This window comes from Mus caroli, unplaced genomic scaffold (genome assembly GCF_978045245.1).
Source record: "Mus caroli unplaced genomic scaffold, Mus_caroli_1 scaffold_6, whole genome shotgun sequence".
In the NCBI taxonomy this organism is placed as follows: Eukaryota; Metazoa; Chordata; class Mammalia; order Rodentia; family Muridae; genus Mus; species Mus caroli.
This window is the reverse complement of record NW_028227261.1, coordinates 122,547,862-122,573,477: the sequence shown is the minus strand read 5'-3', so window position 1 is coordinate 122,573,477 and position 25,616 is coordinate 122,547,862. Positions and strand designations below refer to the sequence as shown.

Below are 25,616 nucleotides of genomic sequence, written 5' to 3'. Positions count from 1 at the left end.
ACGTATGTGTGAGTTGTCCCTGAAAGCTTTATAAAACCAGTAGCATTTACTTTTAAGTTACCGTTATTTTACATACACGTTTAGCTATACCCACTGTCTTTGTTGTTGACTTGTGTCTACTGCTCTCATTTTATTTGCAAGAACTGCTACTTTCTTAGCTACAATACACAGGGTAGTTGTAAGCATCTTATATGGCCATCTTGTCTCACTATTGTTCTCCGACTCAACCTCATAATGAACAGGATTGCTTATAATTTATGTGATTATGTGAAAGGTAATATCAATTTTAAGAAGTGTGATAGTATTACTGATTTTATTTGAATGACCATATGGAGTTATTTACTAAAATTTCTTAAATATTATTGTTTTTTTTTTTTAATCTCAAAAAGGCTTAAAAGTGGGACTGGAGTATTTGTAAAAGAATACTTGTTTGGGTGTTTTGATGCATTTATATTGTTTCATATTAGAAGCAGTAAAGTTCTTTTTAGTTTGTCGTGCCTTTCTCTTACAGTGCTGCATGGTGCTGAGCCATTGCCTTACTACACTGCTGCTCACGCCATGAGCTGGTGTTTACAGTGTTCCCAAGGAGTGGCTTACCTGCACAGCATGCAGCCCAAAGCGCTGATTCACAGGGACCTCAAGCCTCCAAAGTAAGTTCTAGCAGGGTGGCACTGGCTTCTCGCCTTCTCTGCCTGGTTCAAGGTAACTGTTGCTCTTGCCTTTCCCTTTCTCTTCCCTTCTTGCTTACAGTATTATTTTTTACTTTTATCATCTAACTGTTTATCTAAACTTATTATTGTAGAATGTTGTCTATGGGAGATATTTTTAAAGCTTTTTTTTTTTTTGGTTTTTCGAGCCAGGGTTTCTCTGTGTAGCCCTGGCTGTCCTGGCACTCACTTTGTAGACCAGGCTGGCCTCGAACTCAGAAATCCGCTTGCCTCTGCCTCCCAAGTGCTGGGATTAAAGGCGTGCGCCACCACGCCCGGCTGGGAGATATTTTTATTAATGCCAACTTTACATTGTAATAATTAGAATCTGGTAGCCCATTTTGTACCTTCAGTATATAAAATTGTTCTTGCATAGTTTTCGAAGAGCAGAGACAAGTCTGAAGACTGTTCCTGCTTCATTCCTAATAGGAGCAGGGTCTGCACATGGTAAGCACAGTGCAGAGCTGTGCCAGTGGCCTTGCTGCATTCCTAAGAGGAACAGGGTCTACATATGGTAGACATGGTGGAGAACTGTACCAGTGGGGTGCTTGCTTTTCTTAGAGGGAATAAAAGCATTTCTGAATCTGAGTACAGGTGTAAACAGCCCAGATTTCTCCATAGTCGCTGAGAATCCTGACCCTTCAAAAGAACCTTTAAAATGGTTGAGTAACAGGAATGTGAACAGGAACAGTGAGATGATGGCAATCTTGTTGTTGATGTGCATACTTAGAAGAGTTGAAATACAACAGGAGTGTTTGGTAGTATAACATGATGAACAGGGGCTTATCTGCTCATTATAATTGCATTGAATTAAAGAATTAGTTCTCCAGTTAGAGTTTAAGTAGAACCTTACATACAATAAGTTAATAAGATATCTAATAGTGAGTTTTTATTTACTTCTTTTGACTGCGACTATGGTGTGGTTATGCACATTTTATAACCCATCTGCATTTCTGTTTATTGTCAAAAGTACAGCTTTGTGGTAAAAGGTTGCTAGTTAGTAATTGTAGTTGAGTCATAGCACCTAGTATGTTGAAGTCCTGAGACATTCCTAGCATCTAGAGACTGTCTTAACTATAGGAGATTCATACCCTCCCCCACATACACACACATTCGAAATTCAGAAACAGTTTTGAAATTAAACATTGAGACATATCTTCAAAATTAACACATAAAATAAGAAGCATTGGTCTGCAGCTATAACTGAGTGATAGAACATTTGTCTGGCATACACAAGACCCATGATTCAATCTCCTATACTGCAGAAACAGACCAGTGCTATTGCTTCCCATCTGTGTTGATGTATCTTACTTTATCTTCAGTTAGGTTATTTGTCCCATTGAGTAGTGTAAATGTTTGTGATCAGACTCTCACTTCAGCACCCCAGTGCTACACTGCAGAAACCTCAGAGCTCAGCCATAGGAACATTTGGTCAGGAACTGTCATGGAACTAGAGATGAAGACATCAAAATATGAATATGATGGTCTCCCTCAATTATGAGTAAAAGGTTGTGGCCTTTTAATTTTTGCTGATATTCCTACAGATATAAGTCTTGTATAGTGACCAAGTAATGTTTTATAAAGTTTAATAATTGTGTTTCTTTAACTTAGCTTTTTTCCAGTTCCATAATTATTTTTTGTTTTCTTGTAAAATCAAGTACTGACTGTGAATTTTGAACTTTTTATAATAGCTTGCTGCTGGTTGCAGGAGGGACAGTTCTAAAAATCTGCGATTTTGGTACAGCTTGTGACATCCAGACACACATGACCAATAACAAAGGGAGTGCTGCTTGGATGGCGCCCGAAGTGTTTGAAGGTACAGTCCGAGAAGCATGGAATGGTCGGTAATGTGCCCCAGAGCTTCTAAATCCAGGATGCACTCTAACACTGCACATCGTGTCGCTTCTGAAGAGTACAGAAAAAGGTCTCCCTGAGTATATAGTCTGAGAGCCCATTTTTTTTTTTTTTTTTTTTGGTTTTTCGAGACAGGGTTTCTCTGTGTAGCCCTGGCTGTCCCGGCACTCACTTTGTAGGCCAGGCTGGCCTCGAACTCAGAAATCCGCCTGCCTCTGCCTCCGGAGTGCTGGGATTAAAGGCGTGCGCCACCACGCCCGGCGAGAGCCCAAATTTTATGGCAGAATTTAAATTGACATTTTCTGTGCAGATTCTCAAACATGGATAGCCAATCCTCACTATTCACAGGTTGCATAATTGAGAACCTGTCTGCCTGATCACCTTTGCTTGAGATGCTTTCAAAACTGTTTAGAAAAAGGAGCTCATATGTACCGCAGTACACATTTTGTAAGGTAAACAACTTATCCAGAGCAGTGCTTTCCCTTTTCAGGGATGGTCATGGTGGCTTCGCTGCTTAAGTAGAGCTGCCTGAGTACAGGAAGGCTTTGAACATGTGAGAAGCGTGAAAGTACGTGTTAGAGTATTCTCTCAGCGTGCTCTAGAGTGCCGTGAGGGGGGACGAGTTAACCAGTCAAGTGTTAGGTGAAGAGTCCTTTAACCACACAGAGAACCAGGTGAGATACTGATTAGCTGACAAGTGTTCCTGAACAAAGGCACAGAGCAATAGCTCTGTATTCCCCCTAGGTCAGAGACTATGGAGACTTCTGTATACACCCAAAATAAGGAGAAAGCTGTGCCTTTGCTCTCATCTGCTATCAGTTAAAAAGAGAGCGAAGGCTTAAATCAGCATGCCTTAAAAAGACCACATGCCACTGAGTACAGATAAGGTACAGTAAAGGATATGCTAACAGTTGCTTTCTTTTACTACATGGTGGCTCACAACCATCTGTAATAGGATCCATAGCTCACTCAGAATTTATAAGATTAGTCTGTATATTTAAGTTTCTATATGAAATGTCAAATTATTTTTTAAGTAAGAGACACTGAGATAAAGAAATGGGCCTTGTGTGAATGTCCATTTGTGTGAATGTGCAAAGTGCATTCAAGAATCAGGCTTGGCTTGGCTTGCTTGCTTGCTTGCTTTCTTCCTTTTTTAATGTATGTGAGTACACTGTAGCTGTCTTTGGACACACCAGAAGAGGGCGTCAGATCCCATTACAGGTGGTTGTGAGCCACAGTGTGGTTGCTGGGAATTGAACTTGGGACCTCTGGAAGAGCAGTCAGTGCTGTTAACCAGCCTGGTTGTTGGTGAATTTTAAACATTTTTATTGTTTTGTGTTTCGCCATCCCAGAGAAAGAGGGAAATGCTATGCAACTTGTCACTTGACTTAAAGAATATTGTTCCCTCAAGTCTAATTACAAAGACTTGGCAGAGACAGGCAGATTTTTTTGAGTTTGAGGCCAGCCTCATCCACTACATCATAATAAGTTTTAGGACAGAAAGGGCTATGCAGAAAGAAAAAAAATACAAAAACAAAATGTCAGACTAAAGCTATTTTACATAAAATTAAATAATGTCTTCTCTTTCATCTGGATAATACAGGTGCCTATTCTAATAATTCAGTCACTTATTTAATGTCACTTTCTGTGCATTACAGTGGTGCACTATTGTTGTAGTAAATAATCAAAGAGGTTTGTTTGTTATAAAAAGTACTCAATCATTTCCAGACTATTAGGTTATATAAATTTCTAAATTTCTGAAAGGTATCAGCAGGCAGCAGCTGTAGCCAAAATTCGATTGCTATTGATACATTCTATATTATTATATACTATTTTGCTTAGGAATCTATCATAATAATTGGGATGTACATTTTTTATTGGTGGTAGTAGTTTTGGATATATATATTGTTGGTGTGTTCTTCATCTTACTAGTACAATTTTGTTCATAATCTGCTTAGTTTTTATTTGTTTCTCATAATTTTAATCACTTAAGTTTTCTTTGTAGTTTTTAAATTAAGAATTTTAACTATATATTAAACCACTAAATTAAAACAGTGCTTTATTCTGATAGCAAAGAATGCTGTTAGCCACAGAGCAGGAAACCTATTAAAGTAACAAATTACAGGAGCTGAGGATAGAGTTCAGTCATAGAACATATGCTTTGTATGAAAAAGTCCCTGAGTTCCATCCCCAAATGAGTGCTTCCAAAAGAAATTGAGCAGCAGGAGCAGTGGCTCAGAGGTAAAGAACACTTGCTGCTTTTACAGAGGATCCAGACTCAAACCCCAGCACCCACCTGGAGGCTCACAAAGGTCTGTAACTCCAGATTCCTGGTGCCCAATGACTTCTTCTGGCCTCCATGGCCATTGCTACATATGGTACAGAGACATACATAGGGAAAAACATCATTAATACACAAAAAATAAAAATAAAATACCTTCTTCTAAAAGACAAGTTGAAAAATTACAGAAAAAAATATATGGGTGTTCAAACTGTGCCTACATGTGTATGGATTAGTCTATACAGAGAAGCAGAAAGACCAGTGCATCTTGTTGAAAAAGTAGGCAATAACTGACTTTCTCACATAGATTTTGAGTATATTATTAATATTTATTTAACTCAGTAAAAATATTTGTTGACAGTATTAAAGAAAGTAATTGTTTAAGTAATTGTGGCAGTCTCTTCTCCAAAATTCCCATTCTTTTAAAATTTATAAAACTGGTTGTTCTGTAATTCCTGTGGATCAGGTCTCAAGATGACCCTGCCTTTTTTGTAGGTAGCAATTACAGTGAAAAGTGTGATGTCTTCAGCTGGGGTATTATCCTCTGGGAAGTGATAACACGCCGGAAACCCTTCGATGAGATCGGTGGCCCAGCTTTCAGAATCATGTGGGCTGTTCATAATGGTTTGTCAAAAGAAATTCTTCTTTAATAGACTTTGTATATTTCATCTTTGGAAAACTGTTCCTATCCTCTTCCTCAGAGACCATGTGTATCTGATACTGAAATACAGTTGTTACCAGACCACCTTCCTTTCTGTACCTTTGTCTCTGGTTCCTGTGGGGAGAACTTAGACTCCTCCACACAGGGCCAAGACTGGCAGCTGCTCTGGTTAGGGAAAGACACAGTAGTCCTTGGCCAATGCCACAGTCTATCTCAGAGATAGAGAAACACTGGGGGAAAGTACAGAAAGAAAGGCTCATATTGATTCCCACCTGTCTATAGTTGGGGAGCTTTCGTAGGAAACAAGTCTCTCTCTCATCAAGAGAGAAAGCAAAGCTACTGGTAAGAGTTGTGACTTAAGCCCCAAAAGGCACAGCATACAGTGTTTCACATGTGTGGTATTTATATTCTCAACCATACTTACATACACTAATATCACAAGGAGACAGTGATGGAGCTACCACCCAAATCCAGGCCCTCTGACTCAAGGAAGTGCTCTTTTCATCATAGTGACTTCATGGGCTCAGTTCTTATGTCTGGTCACATACTTCCAGTGATGCTTCTGTCTGTAAATGTGTGTTAGGATGTCTCCTTCACTAATAGACACTTCACAGTTTCTCGGGGAAAGTCTCAGTGAAGGAGCTGCAGTGCCATGTTACTTCATGTGCCTCTAATCACTCTGATGAGTACATGTTTGTATGCTCGTCCTCAGGTGATCGAAGAACAAGCACTAACTCTTCAGAGCACTTGTAGACTGGCCAAACCAAAACGTCATCAAAGTCATCTTAGCTGCTTTGTCAGTCTCCTCTACCAACTTTAATGTTACATCCTAGTGTTGGTATAGAAACTGTAAGAGCCTTGACCAAGACAGTGTGCTTCCTCTATCAGTTTTCAGTAAAGGATTGTCAGTGAAGCACAGAGTAAAAGAACTAGCTTGTTAATTGAATAAACTACAAAGATTGTAATATATATGAAGCTACCCTGGTGTGGGAGACTTAGTAAGACCACCACAGGCTTTAAAAACTGTAAGACAGTTGACAGTTTTCAGCTTGTGAAGTGGTAACTGCAACTGGTGCGTGTGACACCACAGCTGGGGAAGTCAGTGAGTGTGATACCACAGATGGGGAAGTAAGTGAGTGTGACACCACAGCTGAGGGGAGTCAGTGAGTGTGACACCACAGCTGAGGGAAGTCAGTGAGTGTGACACCACAGCTGAGGGGAGTCAGTGAGTGTGACACCACAGCTGGGGAAGTCAGTGAGTGTGACACCACAGCAGAGGGGAGTCAGTGAGTGTGACACCACAGCAGAGGGGAGTCAGTGAGTGTGACACCACAGCAGAGGGGAGTCAGTGAGTGTGACACCACAGATGGGGAAGTCAGTGAGTGTGACACCACAGCTGAGGAAGTCAGTGACTGTGACACCACAGCTAAGGAAGTCAGTGACTGTGACACCACAGCTGAGGGGAGTCAGTGAGTGTGACACCACAGCAGAGGAAGTCAGTGACTGTGACACCACAGCTGAGGAAGTCAGTGACTGTGACACCACAGATGGGGAAGTCAGTGAGTGTGACAATACAGCTGAGGAAGTCAGTGAGTGTGACACCACAGATGGGGAAGTCAGTGAATGTGACACCACAGCTGAGGGGAGTCAGTGAGTGCAACAACATGATTGAGGGAAGAGAAGGAGTGTGACACCACAGCTAAGGGTAGTCAGTGAATGTGACACTGGTTGGCCACTTTGTATAAATGGAAGATTTTTTTTTCAAACACATTTGAATTTTTTGTAGTCTAAAAATTCATCTTTCCTCAAGTCAGCTACTGTTTTTCTCAATGCATAGCCTTTGCTGCTTGTTGAAAGAATATTTGAGACAGTCTCACTGGCAGTCCTGGCTGAACGAGACCTATGGCTTCACCAGCCTCTGCCTCATAAGTTCTAGGGTTAAAGGTGTGCAATTAGCCCAAGTAAAACAGTCTTAGTTCTTACTGTTATTATCACCATGTGCTACAGACTGCAGTGTAAGTTATCCTGTAGTTTGCCCTTTGTGGAAAAAAAATAGGCACAACAAATAAAGAGAGAAAGATGCATGCATACAAACAAACAGCAAATGGTAAACTAAAAGATGAAAATGCTAATTCCAATATTGTTAGAAGTAAACTTTAAAAATCTTGTACTGCCCTTTAGGTAGCTAATTCTTTTCTTTCTCTAATTTTCAATTATAGGCACTCGACCACCACTGATCAAAAATTTACCTAAGCCCATTGAGAGCTTGATGACACGCTGTTGGTCTAAGGACCCTTCTCAGCGCCCTTCAATGGAGGAAATTGTGAAAATAATGACTCACTTGATGCGGGTATAATCCTTCTTTTGAGGGGCTTTGGGTAGGGGGACTTTAATATATGCCAGCTTTTAGTGGGCGTTTAAAGTGAAGGAATGGCAACAGTTTCCTGTATTCTACTTTCCAGTGCTACTCAAGTTAGAGTAGGCGTTTATTACTCACATAGTTAGAAGAGAAAGCATTATTGTCAGACAATATCTAGCTCTCTCTAATGGCAAGAGAGTTAGACTAGGTGTCGGACTTGCTGTCCTATACTAATGTTTGTGCCAGGGACAGAGCCTATGAGAGAGGATGGGAGAGGGTGTCTAAAGCTTTGCAGTGCCTACAAATATATGTAATTGATAACATGCTGAACTAAACTCAGCTTGTCAGATTTTCATCAAAACACATTCACTTATACAGTGTACTGTATCTTAAGAGACATGTAACTGAGGAATGTTAATTTTTGCTGTTTGGACTTTATATTGTGTGTTTTCAGATGCCAATAAAAACTATACTTTTTTTTCTAGGCCTTATAGAATCCTAATTTAGGAAACCTTTTAGATAACCAAATTCCCTACTCTACAAATCTAAACACTTTAGAGTCATTTCAAATATTTTAGATTTTTTTTCTTTTATTGAAAATAGATTTTTTTTTTCCAACAAGAACTGTAAGTGGTAACTGTGACTTAAGTTCATACACCTAAACTTTAAGATGTATAAGTAAAATGATAACTGTTCCATCGTGTCTAATTTGGAAAAAAAACTTCATTGTTCAGTAAATATTTTAATATTATGTCCCCAGTTCTTAAGAGGGCTTCCATAAGGTATGTTCTTAATGTTTAAAATGTGAGTTCTAAAGCTGGCTCAGAAGTGTTCATTCCCAGTTGTCAGACTAATAGTCTTTGCAACAGTTTGTCAATATATGTCACTCTTGCAAGTCTGGTACGCTATGAACAGTGACCCTGCTATTCCCCTCGAGAGCTTCTCTTTGCTGTTATCTCAGTGCTTGTGTGGGCACATGACATTGTCTGCTGCTAAATTTTCCAAAAGGAGCACATATCATCATCTTTGATCAGAAAACAGATGCTGCTCCACAGTCAGTACACGCCTGAGGGGAAACTGAGCTACATCCACCTCGGGTGCACCCTAAACTACAACAGTGACGCAGATGCTCTTGAACTCATGTCATGTAACAGGCTCTACTCTGTACTAAAGGCATTTTAAATTGTGACTTGCTTTTATACAGTACTTCCCAGGAGCGGATGAGCCTTTACAGTATCCTTGTCAGTACTCTGATGAAGGGCAGAGCAACTCAGCCACCAGCACAGGTAAGCAGATGGAGTCAGAGCAGCCGCAGGATTCCCTCCATCCCATGACATTTGTCATGAAGAAAGGAATGATGTCTGTGCTTGCATTTTAGTTCCTCATTTCTCAGGACTCACTCACTGCAGTTTAAGTTTCCAGGGGCCTTGCTCTATGAAGGCCCTGAGGTTAAGCTTCTGTGGCTGCTGTTACTGTTTAGCTAAGTCTAAAAGATGAATATTATATTGCTGTGAATGCTATTCTTACATTGTTTCTTAGTTTCATCTTTTTGTGATAAGGTCTCACTTTGTATTCAGGCTAGCCCAGAACTCACTGTATGATTCAAGATAGCATCCATCAAATTCATACATAGTCCTGCCTCAAAAACCTCAGGAGTTCTCTGACTAAGATGCATGCCCCACACCCAACTATTTCTCTGTGGGCACTGCTGGCCCAAACTACTGCAGATTATTGTGAATGTTGGATTCCTTTACTAGTTCTGTTCTGCTTTTTGGGGGTTTGGTTTGGTTTTTTTCTAAAGAGACTTACACAAGAAACTGGTCTGTTGGAGACCATCCTTAGCTTGTTCCTGACAGGGTCTTGGTTTTGTTTTGCTAGTTGTTCCTGAGCTCTAAGTACTGGAGTGCCAAGGGTTTGGCCATTAATCGCCATGTCCTTGGTTACCTCTTCAAATACCTCTTCGTTTGCTTTCATCTCTATCTTTTTAAACAGATCTTACCTCAAGTTTACTTACAAAAACTGTATAGGTCACTGGTCATCTGCAAACAGTGTGTAAGTAGGTGTGTCCCAGCAGTCCATCTGACTTCATGTTGGCAGGAGCCTTTTCTCTGAGGCCTTCACTGGGACCAGGCACCTTTGGGAGCCTGAGCTGGAGCTGAAGCTGGGCCTTAGCTGGAGCTGGAGCCTCTGTCTTGGTTTGATCCTTGGGCTTTGATTGGCAGAGCCTATGGTCCTTGGTCGTGTAGCTTCAAATCTAGTTCCCAAGCTTGGGGTGAGCAGGGAAAGCCAGGCGGCTGAGGTTGTGGTGAGGCCTCTGGCACACCCGGCTTAACCATCTTAGGCTTCACACGGCCTTGATGGCCTCTGCTCATCCACTCGTTGTGTTTGCAATGTTGGCACCTTCCTCGGGCCTTGCTGTTGTGCTTCTTGGCAAAGTGCATGTTCCTCAGGAGCTTGGGGTCAACTCCTTAAGAGATTTGTGTGTTTGTAACTGTGCCATTTGGGGGGTTGGTTGTGAGTGGTGTGGTTCTTGGACTTGGCTGTGTCTGCACAGTAACCCACGCCTCCTGAGTGCCTGGGACTGGAAGAGAAAGAGCATCTGTTTTCATGTTATACCTGAATTCCATCCTCAGAGATCCAGAACCTGATGTCTGATAGGGACAGACACAATGCTTTCCAGACTGAGTTCTGGTTCTTCGTCAAACTCACTCATCGTCCGGGCTTGCCATCTCTGCAAATAACCCTCAGTTCTACTTCAGGGTTAACCCCTTGGGTTATTGTTATTTACGGCTATGTAGAAGACTGGTTGGCTTTTTATTGTGCTGTCTGTAACTTTGATTTAAAATGGGTTGTTAGTGTGTTTTCACTGGTGTGGAAGTCTTACTTTTACGTATGTCTTGTCCATTATTGAATAAGGCATTCATATTATTCCCAGCCTGTAGTCTGAAATGTGTCTGCTTTTCTAGGCTCATTCATGGACATTGCTTCTACAAATACCAGTAATAAAAGTGACACAAATATGGAACAGGTTCCTGCCACAAACGACACTATTAAACGCTTGGAGTCAAAACTGTTGAAAAACCAGGCAAAGCAACAGGTTTGTTATTAAAAGTAAAATTGTATGTTTTCTTTACTAATAGTCACAACATTATGCTAAAGTTATAGATTATTTGTAATCTTCTGATATGTAACAATCCTGAGTTTTCTTTCTGTACCAGACAAATAAGCTTATGGTAAGAGACATGAAATTTTGCTGTCATTTCTTACCAAACAAGTTGTTTTCCTTTCTCCTGTCTGTTGCTGTTGTCAGCCCTGCCCCTTCCTCCCGGTGACCCATCTCTAACTAAGGGTCCTACAAACAGTGTGAAATGTATTTAGGTTCTGTGGACCAGTTAGAAGTTCTCACAAGGCTGTCTTTTCATCCTGTTTGGTTGTATTACGGCTGTTGTTGGCAATAAGTGATTGCTTTGAGCCGTGTATATCTGAGCCTACTGTGCTTTACTAGGTCCCTCCTCCGTTCTAAGATTCCCTGCTTCAGAACAGCACCATCTGCATCCTGGGCTGCCCAGGATCTCTACAGGAAAAGATCCTCAGTAATTTGAGATTGACCTGTAATCCTAACAGAGTGAATCTGGACGCCTGAGCTTGGGAGCCTCTCGTGGGAGCAGTGTGGAGAGCTTGCCCCCCACTTCCGAGGGCAAGAGGATGAGTGCTGACATGTCTGAAATAGAAGCCAGGATCGTGGCAACTGCAGGTAAAGGGGCTGCAAGCCCAAAGAGAAAAATGCCTATGGCTTTACATGGTACTCACGGTTGTAGTCAATAGGGCCAATGGGTTGTGTCTTATATCTGCTTTCTAAAAACAGATGGTGGGTTCACGGTGTTTTCTAAGCTTTCAGCAGTAAAGGTTTTGGTTCAAATTTTAAATAGACAAGTATGGCTTAAAATATATTTGGATTATAAAATACACCTTCCTAGTTACAGACTTTCAAATATAACAAATATATCAAATATATTTTCTCCTCAAACTAGCTTCAGAAATCAAACTTTCCATACCAGAGTATTTTCTATGGCTGAGTAATTCCAGTGTTTTTATGCTGAGCCCAAGAAATGAAACATGATTGGCCGGAAATTGTGCTCCAGGAGCTGTTGTCCTGCTCTTCCTGCCAGCGGCCAGAGTCGCCCAGCTAGCTGTTTGCTTACCTGATGATAGAATAGATAGTAGTAGTTTTATCAGACATTGGTTTTGATAGTGTTTAAATTTCATTTTGTCAGCTCTTAAAATGTACAATAGACAATGTAGCCAGAATTAAAAAGATTGGCACCTTTTCTAAACCGGGTTTCACTTTAGTGGTGCCAATTTAATTTGCGTCTTATTTTGTTATTTCTGATCTTTCAAGGTTAGACAAGAGTGAATTGTAAAAATGAACATTGTATTGGAGCATGTAAAAGTGTAAAACAAATAACAGTAAAAACTTACAAATCCTCCTCTTCGGAGGATAGTTTCCATGTATCTACATATCTTTTAATTATATATACAGACTTTTAAAAAACTGTAAACGGAGTTGTTTTCTAAGTAAACTGTTCTGATTCTGTGTGTTCTCTTTGTAGAAAGTGGCATCCAGATGAACTGTTCTGTACTTGTCTAAACTAATCACAGTCACTGATTTATCAGCCTGCACTAAAAGCCTTTAGATAGGAAGGACTATCTGAAGAGACAGTGTTTAAACACATAAGCTATTGAGCCCACAGAGACAAGTCTAGATTCGCCTTGTGGTCTTTAGGCACTGGTTTTCTGTCTCTGTGTCACAATCTCTGTTGTTTAACTTCTGTCCTCAAGGTTACCTTGTGGTCCAAAATGGTTGTGACAGCTCAAGCCGTCACTTCACTGCTCAGGTAGCAGGAAAGAAAAGGAAACAGAAGTGGGGAAGCTTTTGAAACCGATTTCTGCAGCTTCCACACTCATTCCACAAGGGGTCTGAGCCATAGCTGAAATTGCTGCATTAGTAAAATCAGAGCCCATGCTAAGGAAAAGAAAAGACTAGAAATGAGTGGGGAAATAGCTGTCTCTACCTCAGGTAAATCCTCAGAAAATGTCAGGTTCAGTAGAGGTCAGTCCCCATCATTGGTCTGCTGGTCTCCATGAAGCACAGATGTCTGTAGACAGAGACATACTGCCAGCATTGTTGGGGGTCCACTTCAGTTCACAGTTATCATTCAGAATACACACATAATGTTGATTCTGCCCCAAAAGGGGAAGTAATGTTATCATATTAGTTTATGATTTTGCTAAGCCTGTTTTTCTAATCAGATACAGATTTGTAATTACATATTATAGGAATGACATTTTTCCAGTTTAAGGATAATCATACATAAAATTACTTTGTCCTCTCTACCTAAATGTAAGACAGTACATCCTTTGAATTTTAAATAATTTGAATTTTTAATGAATTATCTTACTTTGAAAGGTTCATATTCCAGCTTTGACAGCCTTCCTGTTTAACAGTTATATACTCTAAATGTTTAAAATTGTAATAAATATTCAGTTTATTAGAAACACTGTAGATAAACTTAGGGAAATATGTTTTAATGCTTTGCTATGACAACTGTTGATAATCACGGAATTTGATTTATAGCACACTCCAGGAAGCACCTAACTTAGGATCTTCCTGCTCCTGTTTGTGCCGTAAGCACAAACATGGCAGCTTGTCTCACTAACTCCTGCACCTCCTGTCCTGACCTCCCTACCTTCACCTCATACCAGTGATTTTACTTAGGTACACTATTTCTAAGAACACATTGGAAATTTAGCTTCTTCATTGTCCTGCAGCTTTGTCTCTCTTTATTTGTTGTTGGGTTGTTGTTTTTTTTTTTTTCCTGCTAATTAAAACCAGTGTGTAAAACTTCTGAAACTGTTTGCTCTTTAACATCACCTCCCTAAGCATGGACGAAGAGTTAGATAGTTCTGCATGCCCTTTTGCATGAGATGAATTCACACAACTATTTCAGAACTGTTCTGTTGTGCAGTCATTTCCTGTGTTACTGTGTGTGGTTGTTTGCATGTATACTGTACATGTGTGTTTTTTCAGCCTATTCCAAGCCTAAACGGGGCCACCGTAAAACCGCTTCATTTGGCAACATTCTGGATGTCCCTGAGATCGTCATATCAGGTACCATAGACCACCTGTGTTGGTGTAACGGCTGTGGAACTGGATTAATGATCCCGGTACTTTTAAATGCTTTTTGCTCCAATTTGCATAGGATATGATACCTCTCATGCTGTACCCAGGGAGATGGAGAGAAAACTGTAGATTGCCACACAAAAACCAATTTGCAAACATATCTTCACATCTCCAGCAATAAGAATCAGGTGAAAGGAAAATAACAGAAGGGAGGACAGACACTACCTGCACATTTCCCTGTTCTTCTGTTGGACGTGAGAGAGAAGCTACACTTGGGTGTGTTTTAGTAGAGGGTACCACTCTCTGAAACTTCCCTCCCTCCCTGTCCAGCCTGGCTACGGGGAGCCGTGGGCAGGCAGCTGCACAGTGTTACTAACTAACTGCAGAGCAGAAAGCTGAAGCCAGGCCAGCCTTGCCAATTTTTATTTTATTTATTTATTTTTTTAGTGCACCTTGCCAGAACCCAAACTACTCAGACAGCTAGTTAGCTCTGCTGCTAGTTTATGAAGAGGAAGGTCTACAAGCTATGTTTTATACCCGATTCAGTGTATCAGTTGGCAAATGCTTTTATATCTTATGGAGGTAAATTCATAGATGGATAAAAACCACCTTTTTTAATAAAAAACTTAAATGGCATAAGAGCCCTATATATATTTAAATAATCATTTAGGCCACTGAGATCCCTTCAGCCTGAGGACCTAAGGCTAATCCCTAGGGCCCTTATGTTGGAAAAAGAGAACAGACTCACAAAAGCTCTTCTCTGTTCTCCAGACACACCTCACACATACATATACACACACAGGTGGGCAACATAAATGAAATAAAGGTAGATCTTTTAAAAAAAATGATTATTTACCCTTATGTTAAAAAAATTAAAAATTTTTCCTTTTGTTGCCTGACTCCCAAGATTTTGATGGAGAACATATTTCTCACATGTGTGATTTGGGTGGATTCTTTGGCATTCTCTACTTTTGCCCATGATAATACTTATTTAACATTTCATTTAAATTGTAGTTGAGTGGTTTTGTTAATTATTAAAGAGATATTCTGTTTTATAACATTGTCACCACTTCAAATATTAGCTCATTTCTAATGCACTAGTTTTTATTTATTCAAATAAAGAATTTTTGAGAAATTAGCAAAATATTTGGAATTATTTTATTTCACTGATAGGTATAACATACAGGGATGATATACTGTCCCAAAAATGGCAGACTTTAAATTTACATAGAGCTCTAATAACCTTGAATACATTACAGAATCAGAAAAATATTTAGACAAATAGTAATTTAATCTTAAATTAGATTTATAATTCTAAAAGGCAGGCAAGAAAGAAGAAATAGTAATAGTTTAGAGGGGCAGGAGCTAGTGCTGCACAGTGACCAGAGGGCAGATGCACCTGACAAGCTATAATAGCCCTGGGCAGCCTGCTGGAGAGCTAACCTGAAAGACTTGTAGCGCTGAAGCTGGGAACTCCTGGGATGACAGGGTTGGTTGGTTGGTTGGTTGGTTTTTGCTAGAGTAGTCATCTTAATGGACTTTCTTATCATGCTTGTACCTAGATTGAAAGTGTAGCCGTATCATAGATGATGGATTAAAACCTGATGGTACATGATTCTCCTAGACAGGATCTTCTGACTCTCCAGTCACGCGTTTTTACTCTTTTGTTGAAGTCACAGGAGACAGAGCATTCCATGCCTCCCTAGTGCTTACATTGTGGGTAAGCTTCACTTAGGAGGACTAGGACATTGGGTCTTTTTAAGATACACGTACCTTAATTCTGCTATTTATTGCTAGGGCATCAGTGCTATTTGAGTGAATTAATCAGCAATAAATTGTTTTAAATATTCTTGTTAGGTCTTTCCAGATATCCAAACACTAAGCAAATTTGCCTTTAATTAAAAAGAATACAAGATCTGGAATTGAAACTGATAGGCTTTAAAGCCAAACACTATTGTATCTCTAAGTTATATCTTAAAATTAAATTTAGTAATAGAGCCTACTCTTTAGGAATATCTCATTTTCTGTAGCCATTTTATAAATAGCATTTATTTTCCCAAATTCGTTAACACTAACAGAATTTCTTTTCCATCAATTAGATTTCTCTCAAATGCTCTGTCTAGATATTTCTTGTTATGTCTGAACTCCTGTTTACCAGCACTGAAACCCAGCTGTTTTACGGTTACAGATAAATAGTCCCAGGAATCCTTCACTTTGGATGAGTGCAGTAGGTTGAGTCCATTGTACTGGTTGGCATGAACCCCCCTCTCAGTAACAGCTCTGCTTCAAGCTCACACAGACTTGATAGGAACACATTTGTCCTTTCATTGCTATTTCCATACGTGTAGAGAGTGGATTTTGTTCATTTTTACCCCATCCCCTGTCATCTCCCTCTTCTTGCTGAATCCCTCCTTCCAAACAAATCCCCTTCCTATTTTGGTTTGACATGCATGACTTCATCTTGATGAGGTAGTAGAATGGCTGGCACAGGTCCAGACAAACCGAGAAATCCCAGTCTTCCCCTACTCAGTCTATGCTTTTCAAAAACATATATATTTGCATCATCTACAACTCAGATTCACCTGCCTTTACATCCTGAGTGCTGGGATTAAAGGCGTTGCCACCACTGTTGGCTGCCAGTAACTTCTAATAGATTCTTTTGAGAAATAGAAATGAGAGAGGCATTATTAGATTGCTTTAAGTAAAACCTTGGGGCAGAACAAAGATATATCTTACTGATTTTATTAAAGTAGTGGAAGGAATATTTGTCTTAATTATAGTGCTTGATTCCATGTTAAGCCACTTGAATATCCTCGGATCCATTGTAGATATACAGGGCCTTAAAATACTGCCACTTGAGGGCAGGAACAGTGCAGCTCGACTGTACCTTTGTGGTTTCTGAGTTTGTGATAACATGGGCTGGTATGCAGAAGGATAGAATACCTTCACCAAAAATGACATTCCATCTTAGCTATTTTTCTTTATGTAATAATACTTTATAAGCCATTCTTAACTGACATAAAATATTTTGCCCAGTTCCCTAAACACCCTGAGTTTATCTGATGTTACTGTTTATAGTGTCATTTTTGAAGTTGGAAACAAACCTTAAATCTATTAAATTTAGGTCTGTTAACTGTATTTAAGGCCTCTTAGATGCCAATATGTGTGTGTGTGTGTGTGTGTGTGTGTGTATGTGTGTGTGTATGTATATGTATATGTGTGTGTATGTATGTTTGTATGTATGTATTTCCACAGTTTTATAAGATATTGGCTATGTTGTGTATTTACTTTTATAGCAGAAGTGTGAGGAAGAGAGAGGTGGAAAGGGCAGATAAGCAACAGCATGGGGTTCCTTGCTGCCTTTTGTGTGTGGGCATTGATGATCATAGTAAGGGGGAAGGGTGACTTGGAGGCAGGGACAGTCTTGCGAGACCAAGACATTGTTTTGCCTTCTTCACTAGTTTGAGGATAAAACATAGACACTGATGTTTCTAATTACTTCTTCAAGTAGAATTATATAAATTATTAAACATTTCCCATGTGAAAAAAACAGTATAATGGGATTTGAGGTTTTCTACAGTAAAAAGGCCCCTACCTGGCGCAGATAATCTCATTAACAATCATAAGCCTTTAATGAGTAATGGGGAGGGGGCCTTGATAAGATACTCCTGTTCCCATCCAATAGAATTTTGTATCTGTGACTAACTAAATAGAGTTAATCTAACTGTATAGTAAATACCCAGGGGTTCTCTCCATCATATTTTAAGTTTTAAATTAGAAATAAACACGCCTCGGATAAGCCTCATTGGCTACTATACTGCCACTGCGCAAAGCTTCCGTCATGTTTTAAATGACCAGGGTTACATTTTATAATCTAGAAACTGAACTAGTATTGAGGTCTAGTTGCACTTGTCCTTAGTCCTAGCACTCAGGAGACAGAAACTTGTGAATCTCTCTGAGTTCAAAGCCAGACTTGGGAGTTGCAAGGTGAAACCCATGTCCAAAAGAAATGACTTTTTTTTTTTTTTTTAAGAAAAAAGAAAACAGGTTAAGCTTCAAATTCTAATCTAATAAAGCTTATAATTCCAAAGCAGAAATCATCAATCTCTAGTAATTGCTTTGAAAACACTTATCTGGTGTCCTTCCAAGGAAATGGGCATAATTTGTAGAAACTAGTAACAGATTCTTGGCAACCTAATGAGCACACATTTTTAAACTACGCCATCAGTTTACCACTAAGCAGTAATTGAATGCTTACATATATAATGTTATACAATGTTTCAATCCTACTCTATGGGTGAGTAGTTTTTATTATTTAGAACTTAAAAACCGCACATTTTCCAATAAGTTGGGCAAGAGGGGTCTCCAGGATAATAGTTTGCTTTCAAGTGAAGACAAGAGTCTGTGTGAGCTTTGAAATTGTAATGAATCAGTAGTGAAATCTGTGGACTGATGTAGACCATGAGAGAGCGAAGGGGTGGACTGTGTGAGACCTCAGGAGTCATGTCTGACCGAGTTCTGCAGCGACGACGGGCACACTTGCTTAGGAACTCACCCGTAGCTAACAGAGCAGCTTTTAAAGAGTTGGATTGTGTCTGTGACAGCCTTGAAGGAGCACTGAGCTGGGGCAGCACTCTCTGGTGGTACTGCCTGCCTTTTTACCATGATGCCTAGAGGGGGCTGCATAGCGTGAGCTGGCAATGAGAGCTTTAAAAAATGTTCTTAAAGTTGTGGTTTTTCTCTGACAAATCATAGATGTGTAGCACTGTTTTGTTGTTGTTCCTTTTTTGAGACAGGGTCTAGAGCCCTGGCTGTCCTGAAACTCCCTATATAGACCAGACTGACATGAACTCACAGATACACCCCTGCCTCTGCCTCCTAAGTGCTGGAATCAAATGTGTGCTCCACCAAGCCCAGCAGCAGTTGAGGATTGTTTACAGTGCAGTGTTCAGGGTGTCATTCACAGACTGCTGGTCACTGCTTATATCAATCTTGCTGCCTCAGGCTTTTCTGCCTTTCTGTTTACTAGAGCACACATAATGCAGGTGTGCATGTATCAGATAACTTTAAACAGGGCCACCGAGATGGCCCAGCAGGCACAGACAGGGACTTGGTGCCAGGCCTGACAGGGTGGAGGAAGAGGACTGCCTCTCACAAGTTGTCCTCTAACCTCCGCACCCATGCTGTAGTAGGCACACACACACACACACACACACATCAGACATATTTGCAGTATAAAATGAGTACATTTCTAAATTAGTATTCAGTGCAAACAATTGGGAATTCAGATTTTCTAAGGACACACGCAGTAATTTTCATCTGCAACACTAGGAGCTTGAGTTATTTCATATTCACATTTCTAAATTATGGCTTTTAAACTTAATATTGGAGCAACAAGTATTTGTTGATTGCAATCCTCTTTTGCTTTTGTCTGAGCTGTTTGCCAGGTGGTTTCTGACATGGTCATGCTCATTAAAATGTACTGCCTAATACTGCTTGCTTCCACTCATGCTATAGCATGAAAGCTCTCATCTTCTAGCATTTGTTACCTGTCAGCCCTTCTTTATCCTATCTCCTTACAGTTTCCCTTCCCCTCTCCCTGTCCCTCAGCTAGGCTTGACCTCATGTTTGGGGAAACTGATGGCGGTGTCATGGCATATAGACACATGCTGGGTCGTTCCTCAGATTCACAGATGTTGCTGATCTGAAAAGAGAGTTCCAGACACTTTTATAGTCTGTCCCATCTGTGCTAATTTTAGAATGAGGGTGTTAAATGAAATGTGCCTAAAATTGCTCATTAGTCATAGTAGTATCCTTTTTGTTTGGGGGAAACAGAAATAGTTAAAGTATTCGTGAAACTGTCTGATTCAGTAAATGCAGTTTGTTGTTTTACTTTGTGATGAAAATTTGGAACATTACAGAATAAATTGAAATTTGAAATAAATTTGAATTCAGAGTATGCAAAGAATTTTAAGGCCGTCTAAAATGGGCAGTTACGAGCTATACTTTCAAGAGTGACTGAATTTGAGTTTTATATTTTACTACATGAATTATTTCATAAAACATTCTTAATTCTATTTGAAGTTCATTTAGTTTATATGTAAAACAATAACAAGGGCGCCTGAATTAAGATATTAAACGAGCTAATTGGTTTAAGATACAATTTTTTTATATCCAAGATGATGAAGTATGAAAAAATATAAATGATTTATTGCTCATCTGAATATAACTGCTAGGGTGTGAGTTCTGAGTGCTGCCTGCTAATTGCAGAATTACATGGTGCCACTGTCGGGGTCAAAGGAGATGTGACTAGTGTACCAGCTGTTTCTCAGAGTGTTTCCTTTGTAACAGCTGAACTCTCGTTGTAAAGCTACTTTGAAAGCAAACCTGCTCCCAAGGAGAGGTGCTGCGGGAACCTGTTGTTTAGGTCATTCTGTTCTGCTGAAGACTTGCTTAGAGAATTTCTTTTTATTGAGTTAAAAACTGTTGCTAACATAGTTGTTCATAATAGCCCATCTCAGCAAGCTATATATATTTGAGCATAGAGTAAACCTTGTCTCCAAGGGGAAACTGAGCTGTTACTGATGGTGAATTACTGCATTCTGACATTCTAATGAATGTCAGAATCCGACAATTCTAATGGGATTAATGTGACTCAGTACAATAATTTAAACCTGAGCATCCTCTTAGACACTGCTGCCAGCTAAAGTCAGCTGTGTCCTATAACCTGCTAGCTGTCTTGCTGTGAAACTGTAACGTAAGGCCCTTGAAATAGATGCCGTCATCAGCCCCAGCCTTCAGGCAGCCATCTATTTAAACACATGACAGAAGATGGTGGAAGCTGACAGTTGAGCTGCTCTTCATTCGGTAGGAGTGTCACTGTATGGGACATACTCTGTTGTGGGCCAGCAGCTTTTGAGTTAATGCACTAGAGTTCTCTCTGTCTCTTTCTTTCTCAGTTTTTGGGTTGGTGGGTTTTCACATGAAATTTACTCATTCTTTTTCCTGCAGCGAACTGCATAGATCCCAGGAGCAGCAGATTGCACTTCCTTTGCAGCAGTTGCACCTTCTTGCTTGTTTGGCTAGGTTGAAGTTTTACTTTTGTTGTTTTGTTTGAAGGTAACGGGCAACCAAGGCGTAGATCCATCCAAGACTTGACTGTTACTGGGACAGAACCTGGCCAGGTAAGATGTAACATTCAAATTGTCTGTCTGTGAAGAACTAGGATAGACAGAGATCAAGAACGAACCGTAATCTCCTCTGCAAAAGTAGTTAGCCTGAAAAGTGGCGGAGAGTTCATTGCTACTGAGAACATCAGTCCGTAAGGAAGACGGAAAACACTCATGCTCCTAATTCAGTTTGATCTGCACGAGAAAGCATGTTGTTGAGCAGTGCGTCATGTGTACAGCATGCTCTAAGAAAACAACTTAATAAAGCATTGTTATCATTGTCCTCTAAAGTGAATAATCAGTATTAATACCTTTTACTAATGAGAAAATACCTCCCTAATAAGATGCTCTCCTGAGGCCACCTGGAGAATATTAACATCTTTTAATATGATATATCCCATTGGAGTTATATTTTTCTTAAATATCCTTTGAAAATATTTACTAAGCTGATAGCTAAATGTAAGAAAACTTCTGGTTATTATAGATTTTTCAATGCCCTTGTAAATTCCCCTGTCTCTGGTTTATTATAGCATCTTTGAAAATAGTCTAGATAATGCTATAATATAAACCATAGAACTCTTCTGTAGAGTTCTAATCAGTCAGATGTAAAAGTAGCTGAGTCATTAAGGGGGTTTTTCTGTTAATTAGTTAAAATTCATGCATGTGACATACATTTTTATCATGTTTTCTAACATGAATGAGGACTAAGTATAAAGTATTTTGTTCTTTTGTTTTCATGTGAGTACAGTATTCATATGTAATAAAGTTATGGTATAATGTATGGTTCATGTATACATGTAAAATATCAGTGTAATTTACTTTGAGAAAATATACATTTTAATCATAGAAAGTTTCATTATTTCATCTTTATAAGAATTTATGAAATTCTTTGTAGTTTCTAATAAAATAATGTTTTATACTTCCCTATAATATATAAACATAAAAAGTATCTTGATAGGCTGGGCACAATGTTGCACACCTTTAATCCCAGCACCTGAGAGGCAGAGAGATGTCTGTGAGTTTGAGGCCAGCCTGATCTGCATAGCAAATTCCAGGACAGTTAGTATTATTACATGCCTTATGTGAATAAAAGAAGAAAAATAATGCCTTGACTTTATTTAAATCTGGTAATATTTTATGACAGTTCATACGATATATATCCATACTGTATATACATATAATCCTGACATATAGAAATATAGATACATGCATTACTATATATTTTAGAGTCATCAATAAATGTAAACCTTGTCAGACTTACTCAATGATGGTTTTTTCCAGTGTATTGTATACCCCAGAACTTTCTATTTGACAAGTTTCCCCCTTTTTCCTCACTGATATTTAAAGGCTTTTAGTCAGCCCTTTTAATTAACATCTGGTATTTGCTTTGAGTCTGTGGTCTTGATGAACACAAGCTTTTAAGCTCTGTTTGCTATTGCCATCAATATTTCCAGTTATTTGAGCTCTAGCCCAGTGTTCTCTGACAGTGAGCCTTTCCTCTAAGACACAGTAGCAGCTAGTTTAAGAGCTTCTGTCTGAATACTCATATACCAAGCCTTGCTTATTTCCCCACTGCACATACTCAGCTTAGATGTGGCTATTAACCCTTTAATGTACAATACTTCAAAGTAGGAAAACTTGGGGATTGAAGCAGACTGTGGCTATGGGACAATCATTGGTATGAACTGTCTGCCATACAGCATTCCAGAAGATAAGGGGGGAAAGAGAAGGTTTGATTTGGCAGTAACACTGCTCTAAAATAGTTGGCATAACTAGTGTTTAAATTGCATCCTCTTTCAAGTTTATTGACGTATTATAACCTCAGTGTGCCACTTTAGGATAAGGGTGACAGAGAATAATCATAGTATACTCTGAAAGCATTTCACCAGGAATGTGCCTGGGTGACCATTGGGTTGGAGCCCTCCTCATGAGGCTAGCAGTCAGTCTGTGGGAGGAGCATGCCCACAGCCTGGGTTTCCATAGCTGTACAGTGCACAGCTCTCCAGAATTGCTCAGGGGCAGTTCTTCTGGTTATAATTTTATTTTGAGTCTCCCCCCTCAATGCCTCCAGCATTGAAATTGGGAAAGAGCCTGACCAAAAAATCGAACCCAGGCAGTACAGTTGTCCTGAAAAGGAAGAGTTTATTAATGAAGCTTAGCATTACATCTCAAAAGAAAAAAAAGAAAATGAACCGACCATTTGTGTATACTTGGGCTTGTGACTTGAAAAATAATCTCAATAAAATTACTTTTACCTATAAATTAAAATGTAGGGCTTTTTTGGTACTTCCCTTTCTATTGAAAGAAGAGCAAACTTAATTACACATAACAATGTAAATATGTAAAAGACTTTCTTCACCACTTAAAGTTTACATGGTTTATAGTTAATGTGGGACACTTAGGAAGTACTCAAAATTTACCTGGCCTTTTAGAATATTTGAGGGGAAAAAAACAACCCTATTTACTAGCTATATCAAAAATGATTGTGCTCAGACCCTGGAAAAATAAGACAAAGCAAGTCCCCTTAATGTACAAGGGTCATTGCCACCCCAAACATAAAAACACATTGCCCTTCCCTACAGATGAGAAAGGCAAGAGATGCTTTCCCACATACAGCGCTCTCCTGTCCATCTGCCTCTCTGTAGAACTGCCCCTGCTGGGCAGCAGGCAATCAAGAGTGGACCTCTCCTCCCCCAAATCAAACATCAAAGTCTGAATTTCCTTCTAAAGCACTCTTACAGAAATGCTCTGTAGAGCCCAATAGAGAACCTTCAGCACCCCAGTAGGAAACCCAACTTTCTTGTACCAGTGTGTTGCTAGCAGTCATTGGCTGAGACTGACTGCACCCAGACTTCATGCAAGGTCTAATATAGCTCTAGCCGGCCTCAAACTATGTAGCAAAAGATAACCTTGACCTCTTGATTCTCCAGCCCCTACCCCCCAGGAGCTTATAGGTGTCCACCACCACATCCTGTCTATATGTAGCATTGATATCAGACCGAGGACTTTCTTTGTGCTAGGCAAGCACCACCCCCAACCCGGTACCAAGTCCTTTTTAATCAGACCATACTTACTTGATAATTTTTCTTACAGTTGGAGAACACTACTGATAATACTGCTGTTTGTTATGCACTGAATTTGGTACTAGGCAGGCCCTTAATAGACACTACCTGTGTCTACCCTAGACACTGAATCCTTTTTTGGCAGATGGGTCACCCAAGAATTAGAGAATAACCCGAACCTTAGTCTCTGTCTCTTCCATGTTTTCAGTTCCTCTTAAGGGATTTTGAATGCAAGTCAGATTCAGTGGCACACTGTAAACTTTATTGTTCTGTCTTACATTACAGGAGTGGGGATTAGCTTAGATTAGGTAGAGTGCTTGCCTGGGCTTTATTCTCAGCACACAGAGAAATAGCTGTGGGGATGACCCAGTGCTTGGGAGGCGGAGGTAGCAGCAGGGTTATATATCCAAGCTCATCTTTTGTTTGTCTGCAAGATGAATTTGAGACCAGCATCTCAAAAAACAAACAGAATAATCAAAAAGCTACATGTAATTTGTACTGAAGTGATCAAAGTGAATGCTAAGTGCTATGGTTTCTAATTGTCTGTAATTTTCCAGTAATGATTAACTATTGTGTCACTGAGCCAAGTTAACCCATACTAAATATCATAATAGTGAATCTAGACAGGTGACTAGATACATTTACTTGTTAAACATATAGGTGAGCCTTCCTGTTTCACTGAAATGATGTAATGTAGGCCTCATACCCCTTTTGGGATTCTATCCAGTATGCAACTACCATTCCACAGCAACACAGTTACCATTATCTAGAGAATCAGACACACAGTGTGAACCCAACCTGCTCCTTAGTTATCCTGAGCTTCAACAGTCTATGCAGCTAGGCACTGTAACACCTGTTAGGGAGTTTGTACTGAATATGAGAGTACAGACGTACAGTAGGAGCTGATGTGTTATAGGCCTTCTACCATGCAGGTGAGGATGTGCCTGCCAGTGCTCTTGGTAATACTTCATTGTCTTCGTGATAGTATTCTTGCTGTCCAGATATGAAATGAAGATAGCACTGGGGAAGAAGTTAAATCTTACATTCTGTTCTTTCTGTCGGGGGAGGGAGGGGCGAGCTCGGGGGATAAGAGCTCCTGATGCCCTTGTGAGTTCAAGGCTAGTACTATATAGTGAGGTCTTGACTCACAAAGTAAAAAGCTATAATGGAGCAAATCTCAGACTGGGATTGGATGTATTTGGACTTAAGAGCTTTCAGGAGTACCTGGGACTGCCATAGAGAAGTACCCATTTAAATCTGCTACATCTGTGCTTTAAAGTTTATAAGATAAACAACAGCCCTAGTCCATTTTGTGCTTCTGTGACTTCAGTAATTCTAAAAG

The 25,616-nt window shown here is 39.7% G+C and overlaps 1 protein-coding gene and 1 pseudogene across 2 annotated transcripts in view; one reads left to right on the top strand and one right to left on the bottom strand.

Moving 5' to 3' along the window:
• Positions 1–25,616, top strand: part of Map3k7 (mitogen-activated protein kinase kinase kinase 7) — a 56,298-nt gene that overhangs the window by 14,999 nt on the left and 15,683 nt on the right. The window contains exons 5-13 of one of the 2 annotated variants that reach the window (XM_021159534.3): positions 512–650; positions 2,399–2,523; positions 5,338–5,466; positions 7,723–7,853; positions 9,067–9,148; positions 10,829–10,959; positions 11,487–11,616; positions 13,951–14,031; positions 21,163–21,227. In XM_021159534.3, the coding sequence (XP_021015193.1) occupies positions 512–650; positions 2,399–2,523; positions 5,338–5,466; positions 7,723–7,853; positions 9,067–9,148; positions 10,829–10,959; positions 11,487–11,616; positions 13,951–14,031; positions 21,163–21,227 (1,013 nt within the window). The remainder of the gene's footprint in view (positions 1–511; positions 651–2,398; positions 2,524–5,337; positions 5,467–7,722; positions 7,854–9,066; positions 9,149–10,828; positions 10,960–11,486; positions 11,617–13,950; positions 14,032–21,162; positions 21,228–25,616) is intronic. The other variant, XM_021159535.3, reaches the window with a different exon arrangement.
• LOC115031062 (U4 spliceosomal RNA) lies at positions 17,748–17,878 on the bottom strand (annotated as a pseudogene).